Raw genomic sequence first — 23,590 nt, 5'->3', positions numbered from 1 at the left:
ATGGCCTCTGCAGCAAAATGAAGATTTTAAAGTAATCACTCTCATTCATAAATGAAAGAGCAGAATCATGACTTTCTTTCAGCATCCAAGATGGTAAAATGAAAATGCATGATGATTTATCAATACCAGAAGGCACAATACAATCTGGGGCCAGACCACATTACTTAGCTGTTAAGAAGGTACTCACAGCTGCTGGCGAAGCATAATATGCAATCGTGCTTTCAAGTCCCAAGTCCAAGTGGTCCCGGATATGATTATCCAAGCCCATCGCTTAAATCATGGCATGCTCAAATTCAGGAAAATGACCAGCGGCAGAGTGCTGAAGCAGACTTACAAGCAGGAAGATGCAGTTCTCAGCTTGACATTGTACTAAAAAAAAGAAGTCCCTTACTTTTTTAAAATTGAGGAAGCATTATGCAGGATATGGGAATCCCTGTGTAGTGCAAGAAGGTCCCTGGGTGGTGCAAATGATCTGTGCTCATTTACTAACCTAAAGGTTATCATTTCGAACCCACTCAGCAGCACTGCAGAAGAAAGACCTGGTGATCTGCTTCCATAAAGATTACAGGCAAGAAAATCCTATGGAGTAGCTCTCTATAACAGATAGGGTTGCCAAGAGTCGGAATCAACTTGACGGCAAGGGGTTTGATTTGGTTTCTGGTGGTGTAAATGGTTTAAACACATTCAGCAGCTAACTGAACGGCTGGAGGTTCAACTGGACCCAGAGGTGCCTCAGAAGAAAAGCCTGGTGATCTATTTCTAAAAATTCAGGCTTTGAAAACCCTATGGAGCACAGCTCTACTCTGATACACATGGGGCCACCATGAGTTGGAACTGACTCGATGACAACTGACGGTATATGGAATATAAAGAGGTCATTATAAAACAACCCGACAAACCAATGTTTGCCTCTCTCTTCCTCTTTAAGGGAACAGAATCCCACCTTCTCTCTTCCTTTTGAATAGTTCTTGTCTATAGCTCTTGAAAATATGCAGTTGGTTCAGAAATACGGTTTGTAAGAGAACTCTCTGGAGAGTTCTTGATGGTAGTTTTTAAGTTTTGTAAGTTATCAAAACCTTCTGCCTGGGCAGTGGAGTGAAATGTTACATCCCGCAGGATGTCTTTGAAGGTGATCTTGGCACCTACAGTGGATTAACATAAGCCACAGCCCTCCTACCCCCAATCCTGAGCACTTGCTCATTTCTGATTTATTACTTGCATTTTCATTTCCATAGGGAATGGGGACACATGGAAAGGAGAAATGTATGTGGGAGGTAACGTTAAAGAAATGAGAATTTGTTAAAATCTCCCAACAATGAAAACCAAGGAGTTCACCAATTCAAGAAGAAAAACAAGAGAAAAGCATAACACAGCGAGAATGAAAACCTTACAGAACAATGGCTCAATGTACCTCCCAAATAATTCCATCAGTCCAGAGGCTGCTCTCATCTGTTGCCATAGAATTGATTCAGACCCATGGCAACCTCATGCATGTTAGAGTAGAACTGTGCTCCACAGGGTTTTCAATGGCTTATTTTTCAGAAGTAGATCACCAGATCTTTTTTCCAAGGCACCTCTGAGTGGACTCCATTCTCCTACCTTTCAGTTAGCAGCTGAGCGCGTGAACCATGTGCACCACCCAGACACTCCAAGGTCGCTCTTGGAGAGAGGTAACAATCTGTGAGAAAGGGCTATGCATTGACTGAGGCTTTAGGGAACCCAGCATGGAAGTTTTGAGGACCTTGGGTTCCTGGGTTAGGAGGCACCACAGCACAGTGACGAGGAGCATGGGCATCTGCAGTGACCAGACCTTGGTTCTAATGGGGGTCCTGGGGAAGAGGAAGTGGAGGTCAGAGAGGAAGGGTCAAAAGTGGAGGGCAGAGAGGGAGAGTCAAAAGTGTCCCCTGAAGGAGAAATCACAAACACATTCAGATAAGGAAAACATGACAGTAACTTGCCAAAAAGGGCATCCGGGGCCAGAGTAGACCACAAGCCACTTGTTTTGTTTTGTTTTTTTATTGTGCTTTAGGTGCAAGTTTACAGGTCAAGTTAATTTCTCATACAAAAATTTATACACATATTGTTATGTGACACTAGTTGCAATCCCTTTCCACACTTTCCTTTTCCACCCCGGGTTTCCCATGTCCATCCAACCAGCTCCTGACCCTTCCTGCCTTCTCATCCTGTCTCCAGGAAGGAGCCACCCGTTTCGTCTTGTGTATCTACTTGAACTAAGAAGCACACTATTCACGAGTATTATTTTATGTTTTAAAGTCCAGTCTAATCTTTGTCTGAGGAGTGGGCATTTGGAACAGTTTTAGTACTGGGTTACAGAGTGTCTGGGGGTCATGGTTTCAAGGGTTCCTCCAGTATCAGTCAGTGTCTTAGGCTGGGTTCTCTAGAGAAGCAAAACCAGTAAAGCATATAAATATATATAGAAACAGATTTATATCAAGGAAATGGCTCATGCGATTGTAGAGGCTGGAATGTCCCAAGTCTGTGGATCAGGATAGAGGCTTCTCCTGATTCATGCAGCCGCAGGGGCTGGAAAGGGGCTCTTGTTCACAGGCTGTGAAGATCGACAAATCCCAAGATCAACAGGCAAGACTGCAAGACTTCTCCTGATTTGTGTAGCTGCAGGGGCTGGCAAACCTAAGATCAGCAGGTCCGAGAGCAGGGCTCTTGCTCACAGGCTGTGAAGATCAATGAATCCCAAGATTGGCAGATAAGCTGCCAGCTCAAGTCCCAAGAACTGGAGGTCAGATGAACAGGAGGCAGCTACAGAATGCAGAGAGGGCAAAAGCCAGAATGTCCACTTATATTTCGATGCAGGCCACACGCCCAAAGAAACTCCCTTCCTACTGACTGGCTACTCACAGCAGATCCCATCATGAGGGTGATCACATATAAACACTGGGACTCACAGCAGATCCCATCATGGGGGTGATCACATATAAACACTGGGAATCATGTCCCAGCAAAGCTGACACACAATCTTAACCATCACCGTCAGACCATTAAGTCTGGTCTTTTTACGTGAATTTGACTTCTGCTCCACACTTTTCTCCCGCACTGTCAGGGACTCCCTGTTGTGTTCCCTATCAGGGCGGTCACTGGTAGTAGCTGGGTATCATCTAGTTCTTATGGTCTCAGGTCGATGGAGTCTCTGGTTTATGTGGCCTTTCTGTCTCTTGGGCTAGTATTTTCCTTGTGTCTTTGATGTTCTTCATTCTCCTTTGCTCCTAGTGGGTTGGGACCAATTGATGCCTCTTAGATGGCCGCTCACAAGCTTTTAAGACCCCAGACACCACTTACCAAAGGAGGATGCAGAACATTTTCTTAATAAACTTTCTTATGCCAATTGACCTAGATGTCTCTGGAAACCAGACCATGAGCCACATGTGTTGGGCATTCAGTGTGGATGTGAAACCTGAAGCATGAGAGGCGCCCCCGCCCCCATCTGTCAATATCGAGGGTCACAGACAGTCTTGGGCCCTACGTTTTAAAGGAGATGCAGAATCTGGAGACTATTCAGGAAATGTCACACAGGCAATGAGGGTGATAAAGATTGGCCTCTCTCTGGAAAGTTTAGGGAAGCTGGGAGATGCTAAAGGAGACGTGGTAGCACAATGGTTAAGTGCTCGGCTGCTAACCAAAAGGTTGGTGGTTCATACCTACCCAGCGGCTCCTTGGGAGAAAGATAAGGCAATCTGCTTCTGTAAAGATTACAGTCTAGGAAACCCTACGGGGTAGATCTACTCTGTCACGTGGGCTCACTACAAGTTGAAATCAAGTCAGTGGCACACAACAACAACAGGAGATGCTACTTGAGACAGCTGGCCCCACGAATAGATGAAAGCTTGGCTAGGCTGGTTCAGGCAGGAAGCCCGCTAGAATATATACAACCTTCCAGGTACAGGATCTTAGAGTTCAGTGGCTGAGGTTGCTGACTGGGTTACAGATGTGCAGAGATAAAGACCCACACTGCCTCCCCGCCCCCAGCCCTCAGGTGTATGGATGGGGCCCTGAAGTGGCTGTATCAAGAGAGTGGTCATCTCCAGACACAAACAGGCTCGTCCATTTACCCCAGAGCTCCAAACAAATGATCATGGTCAGTGTGCACTAGAATGAGGTAAAAGGGCTGGGAAGCATTGCCATAGGCAACATGGTGGGCAGAGGTGAGTGGGAAAGTAGGAAGGGGTCTGAGAGACAAACTATCGTTCTGCCTTCCAGTTGGTCCCTGCAGATTCTGATCTAAGGAAACTACCCATGTGTCTTGGTTACCTAGTGCTGCTATAGCAGAAATACCACAAGTGGATGGCTTTAACAAACAGAAGCTTATTCTCTCACAGTCTAGGAGGCTAGAAGTCCGAATTCAGGGTGCCAGCTCCAGGGGAAGGCTTTCTCGCTGTGTCAGCTCTGGGGGAAGGTCTTTGTCATCAATCTTCCTCTAGTAGAGGAACTTCTCAGCACACGGACCCTGCGTCCAAAGGATGCACTATGCTCCCGGTGCTTCTTTCTTGGAGGTATAAGGTCCCCATGTCTCTCTGCTAACGGCTCTCTTTTATATCTCAAAAGAGGTTGGTTTAAGACACAACCTAATCTTGTAGATTGAGTCCTGCCCCATTAACATAACTGCTGCTAATACCACCTCATTAACATCATAGAGGTAGGATTTACAACACATAGGAAAATCACTTCAGATGACAAAACGGTGGACAATCACACAATACTAGGAATCATGGCCTACCCAAGCTGATAGATATTTTGGGGGGACACAATTCAATCCATGACAATGTAAAGTGCAACAAGAAACTCAACAGCCAGACTGACCAAGCATATGCCAAGCTTCTTTTTACTTTAATGGCATCGGTCCAAGCTTTGGAGACCCACAGAAATAATTAAGCCAATAGAGAGTGGGGTACATGGAACAGCCAGACGTCTCTTCAGACTGGGTAATTATAACTGGCACTAGAACAAAAGGCAAGCGGGAAGTAAACCAAGCCAGGACAGCAGTAGATGAAATTTACTCCAAAATCAATCTGTCTTGTCTGGTTGAAAACAAGGGAATGCTATTATCCAAGGGAAGCACAGGCAACCATCTCCTCCTACTTCTTGACCGGGTTTCTCTCCGAAGATCCAGTCAAAAGGGCTAAAGTGAAAGCTGCTGATTGTTAATGACCTGGAAATCCCAGGATGAAAGACCACTAGCCCATCAAATAGAGGGCACTGGCCAATCCCAAGGACGATGTTGTCCGTTCTTTAGCTATTCCCAAGACCTGCAAAGCTGCAATTCAAAATGGGCAGTGAGCAGAGTGGTCCTTCCCGTTTGAGGATGGATCTGAAGATGAGGAAGGAGAGTTGGAGGAGGAAGGAGAGATGAAAAAGTTGAAACAGTTGGACTTTGGCTCCAAAGGTGGTGAGGTTGTCAGGTCACTCGTTCTCTCAGCTATTCTGTTTGCGCTCTAAAGTGAGCTGAAGAGGGAATAAGAGTCAAGGAAGAAAAGGGAGCAATTACAAACTGCTTCCTATCTCCATGGCAACCCTCTCCATCATACACATGGACACCAAGGAGCCTTAAGACAACTTGCATCCCTTCAGAGATGAACGCAGCACCCAAGGGACAGAAGAGGCAGGAGGGCATAGCCATTCTGCTGGGCGAGTTGCCCTGTCAATAAAAAGCTACCACCTGCTAAAGAGCCAAGATTTCTAGTCTTGCCTTCCATGTCTCCACCTCCTCATGCCAATAAAGTTTTTAATAAAGTGGAAAACGGGGTCATGTTTGAAAAAATTGTGCTTCCCTTTCAAGAATCTGTGGTAGGCATACAGTCTCGGATAAAGGAGAGCATGAAATAAAATGGATCCTAATGATTCCCTGGCAAGCTGTGCCATCTTCAGACCTGGATGGATTGCACTGGGGGGCTCCATGAAATTTTGGTTGTAACTTAGTCACAGCATCTGAGCTGAAGCGTCAAATGGGCTGGAGAACCAAGAGAAATCCCTTTGAACCCAGATCCAAGCTCCATCCTTCTGCATCTAGTTCTAGGTCCAGAGAGGCTGTTCATAGGAGCAGAATCAATGGGTCCCTAGTCAGTTAGCCTCCAGTTTTGTTTGGCCAACAGGAAGCAACAACAGGCAAGAAGAGTGAGGTCAACACTGTTTCCTCCCTGCCAGGGTACCATGCATTAGCTGAGTCCCTTTACTAAGGGCTCAGCTCCTCTCTGGCTGTCCTCTTCATAAAGGTATTTTTTCCAGGGTCCCCCAGGTCGCTCCCTTTCCTCACCCTTCAGGCCTACGTGTGGTGATAAAACCAGATGCTGTTGAGTGGACTCCAACTCATGGAGACCCCATGTGTGTCAGCAGAACTGTGCTCTGTAGGGTTTTCAATGGCTGTTTTTTTGGAAGTAGATTGCCTTTCTTCTGAGGTACCTCTGGGTGGACTTAAACTTCCAACCTTTCAGTCAGCTGTTGAGCACATTAAACGTTTGCACTGCCCAGAGACTCCAGCGCAGTGACAGCTCCATGTGATGGCTAGTTCTAGGGTGCTTCCCCAACACATGTTGTTTTCCTTAAACCCTGTACATTACATCTTCGTAGACAGTCCCTCTATTAAATGCTCTTCAAATTCCCTGGTGGTGTGTGCCATCTGCTTCCTGGTGGGACCCAGACGGATTCAAACAATAATGTTCAAGGTTTTCTACCTTACTCTGCAGGAAACTTGATCAAGAGTAAGTTTCCAGAAGCTCAGTAAAACAGATCAATACCTCACAAAGAGGAAGAATGCCCTCATCAGTGGTCACCTGACTGGCTCTTGAGCCACACATGGCCCATGAATGGTATCACACTGTTCTTCTGGCTCTATCTGAACTTTACAAACATTTCTTGGGTCAAGCACAGTCTTAAGGGCTGTGAGGGCCAAAATAAAATGCAGTCTTTCCCTCAAAGAAATTTCCTGAGAGAGGCAAATGTGTACATACAACTGTAGCATCAGAGCCATCAAAGCCATTTCAGCTCCTGAGCTTCATTCTTCCCACAGGTATTCTAGAACATTCCTGCCTACACCCAACTTTGTGGGAATGTGAAGAAATGAGGTGCAAGAAACAACATGGCGGCCCGAGAAGTAGTGCTGGAAAAACAACCAGGAGGGTAAGAGGGTCCTCAAGGTCCAGGTTGGTTTTCAAAAACTTCTAGTTCACTTTGAAATTGAGGAGTAGCAAATGTGGCTCAGGAGCTCCTGAAATGAGAGAATCACTCCCGAGTGATAAAGGTCAAAGGTGATTGGCCAGCTCATCGATGAGGAGTAGAGTGAGGCAGGCATGGACTTCTCCCAATAATATAACCTGTGCCCTGCTCCTGAGATTATCTGCTTTATTTTAATCACACCCCGGACCCAAAGATGATAGTTTAGCTTAGGAAAGATGGACAACATGGTCTTGAAGGCTAAGTCCTACAGTGGATTAGCAGAATTTTAGGGTCTGGAAAACTCAAACACAAGAAGAATAACCTCCCCTAGATGCTGCTGTCTGGGAGTAGAACTCACCCTCCCCACCCATAATTTATGTCTGGGTAGAAGGGCACAGGAGCCCTGGTGGCACAGTGGTTAAGAGCTCAGCTGCTAACCAAAAGGTCAGCAATTTGAATCCACCAGCCCCTCCCTGGTAAACAGATAGGGCAGTTCTACTTTGTCCTGTAGGGTCGCTATGAATCGGAATTGACTGGATAGCAATAGGTTTGGGTTTTTTGTTTGTATGTTTGCTTTTGGTTTTAGATGGGTACAGTTTTCCTTATCTGGAGGGTCAAACAGCCAAGGCAGGTGGGGATGACAGTACCACTCTCATGATAAAGGAGATCATGTACAGGAAAGTACCCAGCACAGTACCTGACGCAAAGAGACACAAATGTAGTGCAGTTTCCTTTTCTCCTCCAGGGAAAACCACCCTCGTCATTTAGCTATACCCACTCTCTCAAAGCAGTTGGAAGATTCGTGCTTAAATGGGAGTGCCTTAAAGTTGCTAAGTTTCTGAGATGATCAACTGGACTTGCATTTTCCCATCAAAATACTGGAAAAAAAGGTACTGGCACTTCTTTCATCTAGGGAAGAGCAGGTGATTTTGCCCAGGTCTCACTTATATCCAATTTTGTCAATAAAGCAGCATCACTTCTCACCGCAGCCATGCCTGGTAATTGGGCTCGTTTAGCATTTGGAAATGAAACTGACATTTCAGTACGGAACCAGCAAATACTTACTGACATGCCTCATTTGCATTACAGTAATTCTGACACTATTCAGAACAAGTTCCACACATGGAAAAAAAAAATGGTTACACATAAGAAGGTGAGCTAATACTCAGCTACTTGGAAATATAATTTAGGAGAAAAAAGCAATACAAGGCTAGTTTTCGAAGTATCCTCCCCCCTGTTTTAAAATTGTGGTAAAATATACACAAAATAAAAGTTGCCATTTTAACCATTTTCAAATGTACATTTCAGTGGCATGAACACACTCACAATGTTGTGCAACCATCACCATTGTTTGTTTCCAAAACTTTCTATCACCCCAAATAGAAACTCGGTGCTCATTAAGTAATAACTCCCCATTTCTTCTTCCACCCCCTCCCCCATTCCCTGGTAACCAATAATCTGTTTCTATGCATTTGTCTACTCTAGATATTCCAGGTGAATGAGATCATACAACACTTGTCCTTGTGTGTCTGGTTTATTTCATTCAGCAAAGTTCATTCATGTCGCAGCACGCATGAGAACTTCATTTCTCTTTGCGGCTGAGGAATATTCCATTGCACATATGTATCACATTTTGTTTATCCATTCAGCTGTTGTTAGATATTCCTTTTGCTTTTTAAACAACTGTTTCAATGACACCAGGCAGAAGAAGAGGCTCTAAGGAGTCCAAGGGTGGTCTTGGAAAGACTGTTACTGACCTGTACGAGATACTAGCCATTGAAAATCCTATGGAGCACAATTCTACTCTGATACACATGGGGTTGCCATAAGTTGTAATCAACTCAATGGCAATTGGTTTTTTGATAGATAATAGTCTAAAAGGTATTCCCCCCCATGACCTGTGGCCTTGACTAGCTCTCTCTTCTTGAGAACCAGCTGAGGGTGAATCTTCCCCAGTGTCTTGTCTCCAACACTGACCCTAACCACCATCCCAGCATTCTAGGGAGCAGTAGTGCCTGGACGTGGGGCCAGGAGACCAGCATGGAGGACAGTCAGGCTGCAGTCCTGAGCTGAGCCTGGACCACCAAGCTGGCAGCCCTTGGGCCTGGGTACTGTGTGCACAGAGGCAGCACAGCACACAGTGCGGGAATGGCCTCCGCCACCCGGAGAAGAAACTCGGGCGGAGACAAGGCAGCACAGGGCAAGAGGGGCTGCCAGGATGTCTATGAGGTCAGCTGAAGCACAGTTACAAAGTTCCCCTCTACTACATCCCTTCAACACGTTGGCCAAAAAGGGAAAGAAAGTAATATTTGCAACATGCCTGTGAATTTCCAAGAGGAAGTGTGAACAATTCAAAAGAACTCAGCCTACCCCAGAGTGTCATAAATTAGAATCTGTGGTCCCTGGGAACGGGTTTGTTATGGGTTGAATTGTGTCCTCCAAAAAGATACGTTGAAGTCCTAACCCCAGTACCTGTGAATATGATCTTGTTTGGAAACAGATGTTATTAGCTCAGTTAACATGAGGTCATACTGGCATAGGGTGGGTCCTAATCCAATCTGAGTGAAGTCTTTACAAAAGACACAGACACAGAGGGCATGTGAAGGCGGAGACTGGAGGTATGCATCCACAAGCCAAGGACTGCCAGGAGCCACCAGAAGCTAGGAAGAGACAAGGAAGGACCTTCCCCTAGGGCCTTCAGAGAAAGCATAGCTCTGCTGACACCTTACATTTGGACTTCCAGGCTCCAGAACAGTGAGACAATACATTTCAGTTGTTGTAAGCCACCTAGTTTGTGGTACACTGTCACAGCAGCCCTAGCAAACTAATGCTGGGTGTGAGATTAGCCATGTGGATGGGCGCTATGGACATCCCTGAAGCTGGCTGGTGGGCAGCAAGGCTATACCAGCTTACCAAACCTTTATGATTACAAGTCTTTCCTTGAGATAAGCAAAGATTCCAAATACTTTGCTTTGTATACAAAACAGAGCATCAAGTCAAATATTAAAAGTACAAATACAGCCTAAAAACCATAGACCTAATGGGCTTACAGAAATCACACCAGGTGTGCTTTTATGATTTCCTTTGACCCGATTTTTCCAACACCACACAGAAATCCAATAATCCACTTAAGTGAGTGAAAATACCCATTTAATAGCTTGTAGAAAATACTTTTCAACAGAACTGGCAAGAAGTGGGAGTGTGGGGGAAGACATATATACAGGATTTTATTTCTCAAGAGAATGCTTGGATGGAAAACACCCTCTTACATGTGATTTAATTCTGCTGTGAAAGTTTGAGATTGTTGCCAAATGCACTTTAGTCCTCGTTCTTGCCTAACAGTAGATATCTGAGGTGCGAAATGCCAAAAGTGTAACCCAGAACAGCTCTTGAAATTACCTTTCTGAATAAAAACAAAAGTTCAAAAAGTCAAAAGAGGTGGCTTGAGTTCAGTTGAAGAAAGTAAAAACGTAGCAGCAAAAAATCACTTATATTCTCCCTGTGGGTGCTTTTGTGTCTTGTGAGCACCTGGAGAGGAGCAGAGAACAGGTAACACAAAAAGGTCCCTGCATCAGATACACCTTGTTTATCAGCATCACTTAGGTCTCTCTTCCTGCTTTCAGTGTGTTTTGACACTTTTAAGGTAGTTTGTGTATTGTGGTGGCTTGCATGTTGCTATGATGCTGGAAGTTATGCCATCAGTATTTCAAATACCAGCAGGGTTACCCATGGTGGACAGGTTTCGGCTGAGCTTCCACACTAAGACAGACTAGGAAGAAAGGCCTGGAGATCTGCTTCCAAAAATTATCCAATGAAAACCCTATGGATCACAACAGAACATTGTAGATACAATGCTGGAAGATGAGCCTCCTAGGTTAAAAGGCACTGAACAATGGCCACAACAATGAACTCAAATACCATTGGTTCTTGATCATATGCTACTTCCTGAAATGGCTGAAAGTCAACCAATTCTTTTTGGTACAGTGACTCTGTGTATTCTTTCCATCTTCTTTTGATGCTTCCTGTGTTGTTCAGTATTTTGCCCATAGAATCCTTCAAAACTGCGACTCAAGGCTTGAATCTTTTCTTCAATTCTTTCAGCTTGAGAAATGCAGAGTGTGTTCTGTCTGCCCTATTGGTTTTCTAACTTAAGGTCTTTGCACATTTCATTATAATACTTCACTTTGTCTTCTTGAGTTGCCCTTTGGAAAGTTCTGTTCAGTTCTTTTACTTCATCATTTCTTCCATTTGCTTCAGCTACTCTATGTTCAAAAGCAATGTCAGAGTCTCTTCTGACATCCATTTTGGTCTTTTCTTTCTTTCCTGTCTTTTTAATGACCTCTTGCTTTCTTCATGTATGATGTTCTTGATGTCATTCCACAACTCATCTGGTCTCTGGTCATTAGTGTTCAATGCATCAAATCTATTCTTGAGATGGTCTCTAAATTCAGGCGGGATATACTCAAAGTCATACTATGGCTCTCATGGACTTATTTTAATTTTCTTCAGTTTCATCTTGAACTTGCAACTGATGGTCTGTTACACATTAGGCCCCTGGACATCATACATGAAGAAAGCAAAAGGTCATTAAAAAGACAGGAGAGAAAGAAAAGACCAAAACAGATGTCAGAAGAGACTCTGACATTGCTTTTGAACATCGAGTAGCTAAAGCAAATAGAAGAAATGTTGAAGTAAAAGAACTGAACAGAAGTTTCAAAGGGCAACTTGAGAAGACAAAGTGAAGTTCTATAATGACTGATGATATTGAGCTTCTCCATCATCTCTTTCCACAGATGTAGTCAGTTTGATTCCTGTGTATTCCATCTGGCGAGGTCCACATGTATAGTCGCTATTTATGTTTTTGAAAAAAGTATTTGCAACGAATAAGTTGTTATTTGCAATATTCTATCATGCGATCCCTGACGTCATCTCTATCACCAAGGCCATATTTTCCAACTACTGATCCTTCTTTGTTTCCACCTTTTACAATCACCAGTAATTATGAATGCATCTTGATTCCATGTTTGATCAATTTCAGCCTGTATAAGTTGGTAAAAACCTTCAATTTCTTTATCTTTGGCATTAGTGGTTGGTGTCTAAATTTGAACAGTAGTCATATTAACTGGTCTTCCTTGTAGGTGCACAGATATTATCCTATCACTGACAGCTTTATCCCTCAGGATAGACATTGAAATGTTCTTTTTGACAATGAATGTGACACTATTCCTGTTCCATCTGTCATTCCTGGCATAGTAGACCATATGATTGTCTGATTCAAAATGACCAACAACAGTCCATTTTAGCTCAGTAATGTCTAGGATATTGATTTATCTCATTTCATTTTTGGCGACTTCCAATTTTCCTAGATTCATACTTCGTACATTCCACGTTCTGATTATTAACGGATGTTTGCGCTGTCTCTTCTCATTTTGAATCAAGCCATATCAGCAAATGAAGGCCCCGAAAGATTTACTCCATCTATGTCATTAAGGTCGACTCTACTTTGAGGAGGCAGATCTTCCCCAGTCGTATTTTGAGTGCCTTACAACCTTCCAATCTTCCGATCTTCCAGAACTATATCAGACAATGGTCTGCTGAGATTCATAAGGTTTTCACTGGCCAATTTTTTTAGAAGTAGATCTCCAGGTCCTTCTTCCTAGTCTGTCTTAGTCTGGAAGCTCATCTGAAACCTGTCCACCACGGCTGACCCTGCTGATATTTGAAATATTGGTGGCATAGTTTCCAACATCACAGCAACATGCAAGCCACCACAATATGATAAACTGACAGATGAGTGGTAAGCACAAGTTGTACTGATGTGTAATAAAAAAAAGAGTCGTATTTGTATTTTTATTATTACTATTTTGCATCACAGTTTGGCTGTGAAAGAGACAGCGAGCCAACTTCACAATTACCCTGCATAAAGTGATCTAATGTTGCACAAATGTGTCAATATTATTAGGCCATTGTTTGCAATGAACAAACGGAGTTCCAGAAATTATTAACTTAGTCAAAGTCAAAAAGAGTTAAAGGGGGTTACTCCATTTTAAAGATATGCTTTAAAATCAATGCAGAACAAATAAAGGGGAACTTTTAGGGTTGGGGAGCTCGAACTGGCTTGATTTTTTTTGGAACAATCCATTATGCCAAACTTTCATGGTAATTTTAACATTTTCATTTTTATAAATCTTAACATGGTAACCTTTAACACAGGTGATTCAAAGCTACTAAGGTGACTGCCACCAATCAAGTCATGACATGGGAACGTCTACTCCTTTCTTACTTTGGGCTCTGTGATGGTTAATGTTATGTGTCAACCTGGCTAGGCCACAATTCTCAGTATTATGTAATCATGCTCCATTTTGTCATCTGATGTAATTATCCTTCATTTTGTGATCCCCCATAAGTATAATGCTAAGTATGTATCTTGCCTCCCCAAAAGAATTATAAATCTTTGGGTGCTGTGTCTGACTGTATTTATCTCATGTTGCTTCTCTCATAGTAAAAACAGAAACAAAAAAACAGTTGCCAACGAATCAGTTCTGACTCATGGAGACTCTATGTGTTACAGAGTAGAACTGCTCCACAGAGTCTTCATGACTATGACCTTTTGGAAGCAGATCTTTTCTTTCAAGGTGCCTCTGGATGGGTTTGAACTGCCAACCTTTCGATTAGGAGTCAAGTGCTTAACCGTCAGTGCCACCCAGGGCCTCCTTCTCTCACAGCAGTGATCAACAAATAAGTTATTGCTGACATAAAACAGCTAGCATCTGGAGGCCTATGGAGGCTACATGTGTTTTATTTTGTCTGCTCATGAAAACTATGAATTAACTGTTAACATTAAAACCTAGATTACAGACTTTTCTTTTTCTTTTTTTTTTTTTTTAATATTTTATTGTACTTCAGGTGAAGGCTTACAGAACAGATAGTTTCTCATGTAACAGTAACACACATGCTGTTTTACGACATTGGTTAACAACCCCACAACATTTTAACCCTCTAAATTCTCAACTTTTTTTTGTGTGTGTGTGTGAAAATACACATAGCCAAAGATACGCCATTTCAAAAATTTTTTTTACATACACATTTAAGTGACATTGACTACGCTCTTCTAATTGTGCTGTTATTCTCACTTAAGATGAAGGTTTACAGGACAAAATAGTATCCCATTTAACAGTTACTACAAATGTTGCCCTATGACAATGGTTAACAATCTCACAACACATCAACAATATCCTTACTCTACTTTGTGTTCCCTATCATCAGCTTCCTACTCGCCTTCTGCCTTCTGGGCCTTGTCACTGGACTCCTGTACCTCGTTACTCTCATGGTTTTACTGGACTGTCCACTCGCAGGCTGATCAGTGAACCTCGAAGGTAACTTTACCACTGAGCTAAAAGGGTGTCTGGGGGCCATACACTCGGGGTTTCTCCAGTCTCCTTTAGGCCAGTAAATCTGGTCTTTTTTTTTTTTTTTTGTGAGTTAGAATTATGCTCTACATCCTTCTCCAGCTCTGTCCAGAACCCTCTGTTGTGATCCTGGTCACAGCAGTCAGCGGTGGTAGCCGGGCACCATCTAGCTGTACTGGACGCAGTACAGACTTTTCTTGAAAAAAAAAACTGGAAGGTCTGGCACACCAGATCCAAATTTCCCCACGACAACAGTAACTAATTAGTGGCTGCCATTTTGAGGAGCGGCATGAGGGCGCCATTTAGCTACAGTCCCCACCACTCTCTTGTGCCTGCCTGACACTGAGGCTTTATGCAACCAACTTTGCTCATTTCCATGGCTTGCCTGGTCCTTAAGGGCATTTGAGTTTGAGCCATGGCTGGGTAGAGAAGAGTTAGATAGAAAAACACATCACTATCAAGAGCCCAAAATACTTAGCTCCTTCCGAGCAGCAAGTTTAGGGATGCAATTCTAGAATCCAGTACATCTGATCAACAATGCCACACTTCAGAAACAGCACCAACTTTAAGCTCTGAAAGTTTAGGTTTACTTTTCATCAAGTAACATGGCAAGTTATGAAATGATTCAAGCCCTGAAGATTAAAGTTCTATACCAGTTTGCCCATGTAGCCACGTGTGGGTGAACGACAATGCAGGAAGGAAAGATTTTCATATCGGCACGACTTCACGAGAGAACAATGGGATGTGGAAGACATGAAATTGTGACTTTAAGACATCACATATGCCTCCTTCAGTGTGTATGCTGTGCTGAACTGCAACAGCAGATGAGCCGTGAAAAGATTACTTCCCAATGAAGCCAGTGAGGGAAAGTCATTGCTTTAAAGCTGCTTTCAGCTTTGGAAAATTTTGGAAAATTTTTAAACAGCACATGCTGGACCACAATTTGACAATCGTGCCTTTAATGCAGACATCAAATAGTCTCTGGACAAATTACAGATCCTTGTAAGATCCTTTTCTGTGTCTCACCCCAGCCATGGGGGTGGTTCATGAAGTTATCAAGTGGAACAATGGTTTGGATCTCTTTATCTCCATGGTAAGGACAGTTCTGGAATTTGGAGGGCAGAGTTCATGCATCAAAGTGGAGACAGACACCAGGTTTAACGAGGGAACCAGCTTCATCATTAAATCTCCAAAGTTTTACTTGCCATGGGGTTCATCTTAAAGCAATAAACCCAAAAAACATATCCATTCAAGAATTGGTGAAATGGAGCATTCAGACAAACAGCCACTATTATGTTGTATGATTATTTTCTGACAAACTCTTCATTTTCTTTTTCCTTCACCATACCTGTACCTCTGGCATGTTTATGAAAGAAAAGATGGGATGTGTCACTGCTGCCTCGTAAGCTTTCTTTAAAGCTACTACAATTTATAATGATGATGATTTTCTCAAAGGCAAAGGCAAGGATGACTGTTTCTTCTGGGCAGATTTAATATTTTAAATGTTGTTCTTAGCCGCCATGAGTCAGCCCCTGACTCGTGGCAACTCGATGTTTGATGGATTGAAACGCTGCCTGGTCCTGCGCCATCCCCATCATCGGTTGCTGATTGAACCTTTATGATCCATGGGGTTTTCACTGGCTGATTTTTGAAGTAGACTACAAGGCCTTTCTTCCTAGTACAACTTAGTCTGGAAGCTCTGCAGAAACCTGTTCAGCATCGTAGCAACACACAAGCCTCCACTGACAGATGGGTGCTGGCTTCCCATGAGGTGCACTGGCTGTGAATCAAATGTGGGTCTCCCACATGGAAGGAGAGAATTCTACCACTGAACCACCTCCCCCCAATATTTTGAATAGTCTATTAAAAATTTAAAATCACCTCTTCGTCATGAAGTAAATATACATGAAATGAGACAGACTTCTTAAATGAAAACAAGGGTGTACTTTCCCTTCCTGGTGCTTCTACCCACATGCCTGGTGGGTAAAGAGGCAAGAACAATAAGCTCACAGGTGATGTTGGAATTTGTGAGGTGCAAATAACTGCAAGAATCTAACCCTGTGAGGAAGAGGGGGCTGGAGGCCCTGCAACGGGCATCTCCTAGGGCCCCTCCTGCCACTCCCATCTAACAGCTGCTCCTGGTGAACCTGCTCAACTTTTATGACAGATCATTGTTATAGACTGAATTGTGTCCCCCCAGAGTATGTGCTGGAATCCTAACCCCTATACTTGTGGATGTAATTCTATTTGGGAATAGGGCTTTTCTTTCGTTATGTTAATGAGGCCATACTAGTATAACATGGGTCCTAAACCTAATCACTTCTGAGTGATAAAAAGATCAGATTAGACACAGACATACATACACAGAGGGAAAGACAGATGTCATGTGAGGATCGTCTACAAGCCAAGGAACCAATGAACATCCAGGGCCACTGACAAGGAAAAACATAGCTGAGTTACTGATTTGAACTTCTAGCCTCTAGAACTGTGAGAATATAAACTTCTGTTCTTTGAAGTCACCCACCTGTGTTATTTGTGTTACAGCAGCACTAGGTAACTAATACAGTCACCATGCAGTTAACTATTTAAAACTGTATGCTACTACACACCTATTAGAATGGCGAAAATACGAATGGAAATCGGGAACCCGAGGTCAAGAGGAGGAGAGTGTTGACACATCGTGGGGCTGACGACCCATATCACAAAGCAATGTGTGTATTGTTTAATGAGAAACTAATTTGCTCTGTAAACTTTCACCTAAAGCACCATAAAATACGTAAATAAATAAAGTTCCCCAAGGCAAGGGAAAGTGTTTAATTCAAAACTTCTGTCAAGATAAAAACTGTTCTTTTCAAAAATAAACATTGCTCAGAATTAAAAAAAAAAAAAAAGAATGGTGAAAATAAAAATATACTGCCAATATAAAGAGCTGGTGGAGCAACCAGAACTGTCATACACTGCTGGTGGGAATGTAAACTGGTACCAGCACTTGAGAAAACAGTTCAGCAGTTTCTTATAGTTAAACACACACTTAGCACACAACCCAGCATCACACTCCGAGGTACTTATGAAAGAGAGAGAAAAACGTATATTCACACAAAAGCCTGTATAGGAATGTTTATAGCAGCTTTGTTCATGATTGCCAAATACTGGAAACAACTCAACTGTTCTTCAATGGGTGAATGTTAAATAAACATCATATAATGGAATACTACTCAGCAATAAAAAAGAACAAGCTACTCATACATGCAACGACTTAGATGAATCTCAAAAGCATTATGTTGAGTGAAAGAAACCAGCTGCAAAAAGTTGTGTACTGAAACCTAGGTGCCCATCAACAGATGAATGGATAAACAAATTATGGTATATCCACCCGATGGAATATTACCCAACGATAACAACGATGAAGCTGTGAAACATCGTATAACATGGTGGAAGCTGGAACTTATTACGCTGAGTGAATTTAGTCAGTCACAGAAGGACAAATACTGTATAAGACCACTATTATAAGAACCCTAGAAAAGGTTTAAACACAGAAGAAAATATTCTTTGATGGTTACAGGGGTGGGGAGGGAGGGCAAGGGTTATTCATTGACTAGATAGCAGATAAGAATCATCTTAGGCAAAGGGAAGGACAGCACACACTACAGGGGAAGTCAGTACAACTGGACTAAACCAAAGAGAAGAAGTTTCCTGAATACAGTCAAATACTTTGAGGAGACAGAATAGCAGGGGTAGGGATCTGGGGACCATTCTTTCAGGGGACATCTAGGTCAACTGGCATAACAAAACTTATTAAGAAAATGTTCTGCATCCTACTTTGATGAGTGGTGTCTGGGGTCTTAAAAGCTTGCAAGCAGCCATCTAAGATGCATCACTCGGTCCCAACCACCTAGAGTAAAGGAGAACGAAGAACATCAAAGACACAATGGAAGTATTAGCCCAAGAGACAGAAAGGGTCACATAAACCAGAGACTTTATCAGCCTGAGACCAGAAGAACTAGATGGTGCCCGGCTACCACCAATGACTACCCTGACAGGGAACACAATAGACAGTCCCTGATGGAGCAGCAGAAAGATGGGGTGCAGAACTCAAATTCTAGCAAAACGACCAGACTTAATGGTCTGACTGAGACTGGAGGTACCCTGGAAAGCATGGCCCCTGGACTCTCTATCAGCCCAGAACTAAAACCATTTCCAAAGCCAACTCTTTAGACAGGGATTAGACTGGACTGTGGGACATAAAGTGATACTCGTGAAGAGTGTGCCTCTTAGTCAAGTAGATACAAGAGACCAAAGCTGCACCTTCTGTCCAGAGGTGAGATGGGAAGGCAGAGAGGGTTAGGAGCTGGTTGAATGGACATGGGGAATCAGGGACAGAAAGGAGGAGTGTGCTATCGCAGAATGGGGTGAGCAATTAGGGTCACATAACAATTTATGTACAAAATTTTGTATGGGAGACTAACTTGAAATGTAAACTTCATTTAACTACAACAATTTAAAAAAAAAAAAGTTGTGTACTGACCAGATTTACTTGTCTGATAGAGACTAGAGGAACCCCCGAGATTATGGCCCTCAGTCACCCTTCTAACTTGGAACTGAGGCCACTCCCAGAGATCATCTTTCAGCCAAATAATAGACAGGTCCACAAAATAAACAATAACCCCTATGAGACAAGTGCTCCTTAGAATAAACAACTATATAAAACCAAAAGGGCAACATTTGCGCAAAAGCAAAGATGAGAAGGCAGGAAGGGGCAGGAAAACCAGACGAATGGAAACGGGGATCTCAGGGCGGAAGTGGGGGGATTGCTGACACATTGCAGGGATTGCAATCAATGCCAGGAAACACTTTGCGTATAAACTATTGAATGGGAAACTAATTTGTTTTGTAAACTTTCACTTAAAACACACACACACTCTCACACACACACACACACACACAAAATAATGGTACGCTTAAAAAAAAAAAGTTGTGTACTATATATAAAGTGAAACAGAATTATCATATGACCCAGCAATTCCACTCCTAGGTATATACTCAAAAGAATTAAAAGCAGAGACTCTAACAGATATTTCTAGCCCAATGTTCATTGTAACATTATTCACAATAGCCAAAAGGTGGAAACAAATCAAGTGCCAATCAACAAAGGAATAGATAAAATATGGTACATACATACAATGGAATATTATTTGCCATAAAGAGAAATGAAGTTCTACTACGTGAAATCCCTTGAACAAATCTTGAACACATTATGCCGAGTGAATAAGTCATACATAAAAGGACAAACAATGTATGGTCCCACTTATATGAAATACGTAGAACAGGCAAATACAAATGAGAAGTTATTGTTTAATGGGTACTGAGTTTCCATTTGGGGTGATGAGAAATACTGCCTTGCTTGAGCTGCTGGACTGGGGTCACACAGAGTGGGTGTCCTGTGGAGTACCTTCAGGCGTGGGGCCAGGGGAGCGGGGAGAGACAGGGGATGCAGACAGGAAACAACACAGCAACTAGCTATGATCAGTTTCCCACAACAGCATCACACGAGCAGAGCTTGCAGAGAAAAAGAGTAAATTATTGTAAAAGCAAGTCCTATAATCAATCATATCTGAGTGACTCTGGTTCCATTTTATCCATTCATATAATTAGTCGTGACAGTTCCAACAGTAAAAAATGGGGTGTATGTGTATAAGATAGAAGGAGGAGGCCAGCAGGGAGAGCAGGAAGAGAGGCTGAGGCAGTGGTGGTTCAGTGGTAGAATTTTCGCCTTCCATGAAGGAGACCTGGGTTCTTTCTCAGCCAATGCACCTCATGTACAGTCACTACCCATCGGTCACTGGTGGACTGTGTGTTAACTATGATGATGAACAGGCTTCAGAGGAGCTTCCAGACTAAGACGGACAAGGAAGATCTACTTTCAAACATCAGCCTATGACAACTCTATGAATTACAAAGCTCTGGTCTGCATCCGATCACGGGGATGACACGGGACCAAGCAGTGTTTCACTCAGCTGTGCATAGTCACCATGAGTCAGAGGCTGACTGGACAGCAGATAAAAACAACAATGAAAGAGAGAGAGAGAGACCAGAGGGAGACAAGTAGAAAAGCAGAGGTAAGTCAGAGAAATAGAGAGAGGAAAGAAGCACACGTGTTTAAAGATTAACATAACACTCAGAAAAAGAGAACTCATAACAAAGATGAAACCAAGATAGTGATGAAGCTGAAGATTTGGGGACACTCTTGCAAATCAGGTGGCACCACACTCATGGAAGGTGCTCTTTAGAACTTAATGCACTGCAGGTAAGTCTCAGGGCATTCGGTACACTCTTGCTCAAACCCTGCTGAGCAAAATCACTTCCCCACCAGGCTCCAGGGCTCCCATCCTGCTGTCCAGCTGGAAGGAAGCATCCCCACCCATGGCCTCTGCCTGTCACAGCCAGCACTTACAGTTCTAAAATCAGAATGACGTCTGTCTTGTTCTCGTAGACCTCATGCAGGGTGATGACGTTGGGGTGCTGGATCTCCTTCAGGATGCTGACCTCCCGCTCAATGTCCTCGCGGCTCACGCCCCGCCGGCTGGATTTTGTCCTCCTTTTCTTGATAAATTTGGCGGCGTACTGGAGACCGGTGCTTTTCTCCCGACATTTCTTCACGACTGCAAACTGTCCGCTGAAGGGAGAAAGCAGAAGGTCAGTGGTCGTTTAGAGATTCTTTATTGTTCTCTAAAAAAAATAGGGTTGGAGTGTGAGTGTGGCCTTGAGGGACAATGGAATTGCGAACAGGAGTTCCAGTTGTGAGAAATGAACAGACTAAGCAGGGATGCTTCTTCTCATATCTGTTTTCTTAAGCCCATTTCCTAACAAATAATGACATAGGAATAAAAATTCTTGTCTTCAATTATATTTTGTGAAATGGGTCTTAATGTCTGCATTTCTGTCCCCTCCCTCCCATTCTGAATTCGAGTGCTCCTTCATCTGACCCCACCGCCATCAGCTCTTTCCCTCTGTCTAGTCTTAAAGCTAGGAAGAGAAGAAATGGAGACCAGGGCTTAGGTAGAAAAATATATAGGGCCCTACCTTCAATGACATATTTCTAGTACCAAACACCCAGAATAGAAAAAGCTTCATATTTTTTTGTCCACAATTCAGAGACCAGGTAAGCCCTGTGTACCAGACATTTGCTTCACTTTTCCAGCAGCCACTTCCCTGCCACTTGCTTCCCAACAATATCTATCCCTGGGGATCCTTGTGCTTCTGGGGAAGCTGACTCCACCCCCAACTATAGACATGGACCATGTGACCTGTGCTAAGCCTATCAATGTACTGTATTCTCCTTGCTCCAGTGACAGACCTAAGTTCACACCTTTCAGAGTGAATATCAAGATTTTGTGGTGAATGCAGACACAAAGCCTTTTCCTGATACTCTTTTTCCCTTCTGGATCTGAACATGGAATTATATAACCTGGAAGCTGCTGGCAGTCATCTTGGGATCATGAGGGGAGACAGTCTTAGGAGAAGCCAACCACTACAGAGGTAGAGTGGGTAGACAGAAAGAAACCAGCTCTGTGGTAACACAATGGAGTGGCTGGATCAACCTCACCTGAAACCATCTAATGGTGGATTTTTAAATAACATAAGCCAAAAAATTCCCTTTACAACTGTGATGGTTAATTTTATATGTCAACTTGGCTAGGCTATGGTGCCCAGTTGTTTAGTCAAGCACTAGTCTAGTTGCTGTTAGGAAGTAGTTGCATGTGATTAAATACATTGGCCTCAAGTAAAGTGGATTAAAAGAGCCTTGGTGTCGAAGTGGTTAAGAGCTGGGCTGCTAACCTAAAGGTTGGTGGTTCGAACCCACTAGCTGGTCCACCAGAGAAAGATGTGGCAGTCAGCTTCCGTAAAGATTACAGCCTTGGAAACCCTATAGGGCAGTTCTACTCTGTCCTATAGGGTTACTATGAGTCAGAATCGACTCAACGTCAACGGGTAAAGTGGATTACCTTCCATAATGTGGATGGGCCTCAGTCAATCAGCTGAAAGCCTTAAGAGCACAGAGGGAGTTTCCCTAGGCTGTGTTTTGTCCCCAGACTATAAACAGACATTTTGGCAGAACACTCTTACTCGTCACTCTTCTCACTGACTAACTTGTGGATTTGGGGACACAAGAAGTCTTCAGCCTATTGCCTGACCTATAGATCCTGGACTTGCCGACCCCCACAATCGTGTGAGCCGTTTCCTTGAAGTAAATCCCTATCTATCTATATATTTGTTTTGTTTTGTTTGTAACTAGTTCTGTTTCTCTAGAGAACCCTGAGTAAGACAACAGCTAAAGCCAGTTTGATTTGGATTTTCTATTTCTTTTGGAAGAAAGCATCCTAAATGACACAGCATGTAACCAGAGCTTCTTCCCATTTCTAAAATAGGATAATAACAGAAATTGACACAAAATAATAAGGTGAATACATAAGCAAGTGAGATCTCAAAAGGTAAGCAGGCTACCCTGCAAATAGGCGGCACACACGGAAAGACCCTTCCGTGACGATGCCGGCACCCTCCCCTCTTCCCTCGTACCCAAGGAAGAGCCCGCCCGCCCATCCCAGAATCTGTACATTCCACGGCACCTACTGGAGAATGGCTATGTATAGAATTATCGCAGTTATTTTTAGCTAGCTTTAGTCTCCTCACATGAAGGCAAAAAGGGGAGAGAAAAATCAAATTAAGGATAATATTTTGATGTTAAAGAATGGATACTCTGAAATGTTACTCAGGTACTTCAGCAGTGGGAGACCAGCAAAGAAAAAACAAATAGTGAAGGATTATTTTTAGAGCAGTGTCACATTTTTTGCATGACAGTTATTAATACCCTGTTTCCCCCCTGCCGCGGCAAAGCAGAGAAACAAATACAAAATCACCCTGGAATGCTCGCACCAATGCCTATAAACTCACTACCTTAAAGAGCTGCGGGATCTAGGTTGCCACTTTATTGCAACCATTTC

General features: G+C 43.1%; 1 protein-coding gene across 1 annotated transcript in view; it reads right to left on the bottom strand.

Annotated features, from left to right (window-relative positions):
* Positions 1 to 23,590, bottom strand: part of DAPK1 (death associated protein kinase 1) — a 246,519-nt gene that overhangs the window by 102,127 nt on the left and 120,802 nt on the right. Inside the window, exon 3 of the mRNA XM_023735844.1 lies at positions 21,043 to 21,264. Coding sequence (XP_023591612.1) covers positions 21,043 to 21,264 — 222 coding nt within the window. The remainder of the gene's footprint in view (positions 1 to 21,042; positions 21,265 to 23,590) is intronic.

This window comes from Trichechus manatus, unplaced genomic scaffold (assembly GCF_000243295.1).
Source record: "Trichechus manatus latirostris isolate Lorelei unplaced genomic scaffold, TriManLat1.0 scaffold00082, whole genome shotgun sequence".
Classification (NCBI taxonomy): Eukaryota; Metazoa; Chordata; class Mammalia; order Sirenia; family Trichechidae; genus Trichechus; species Trichechus manatus.
This window is presented reverse-complemented; position numbering and strand designations above follow the sequence as displayed.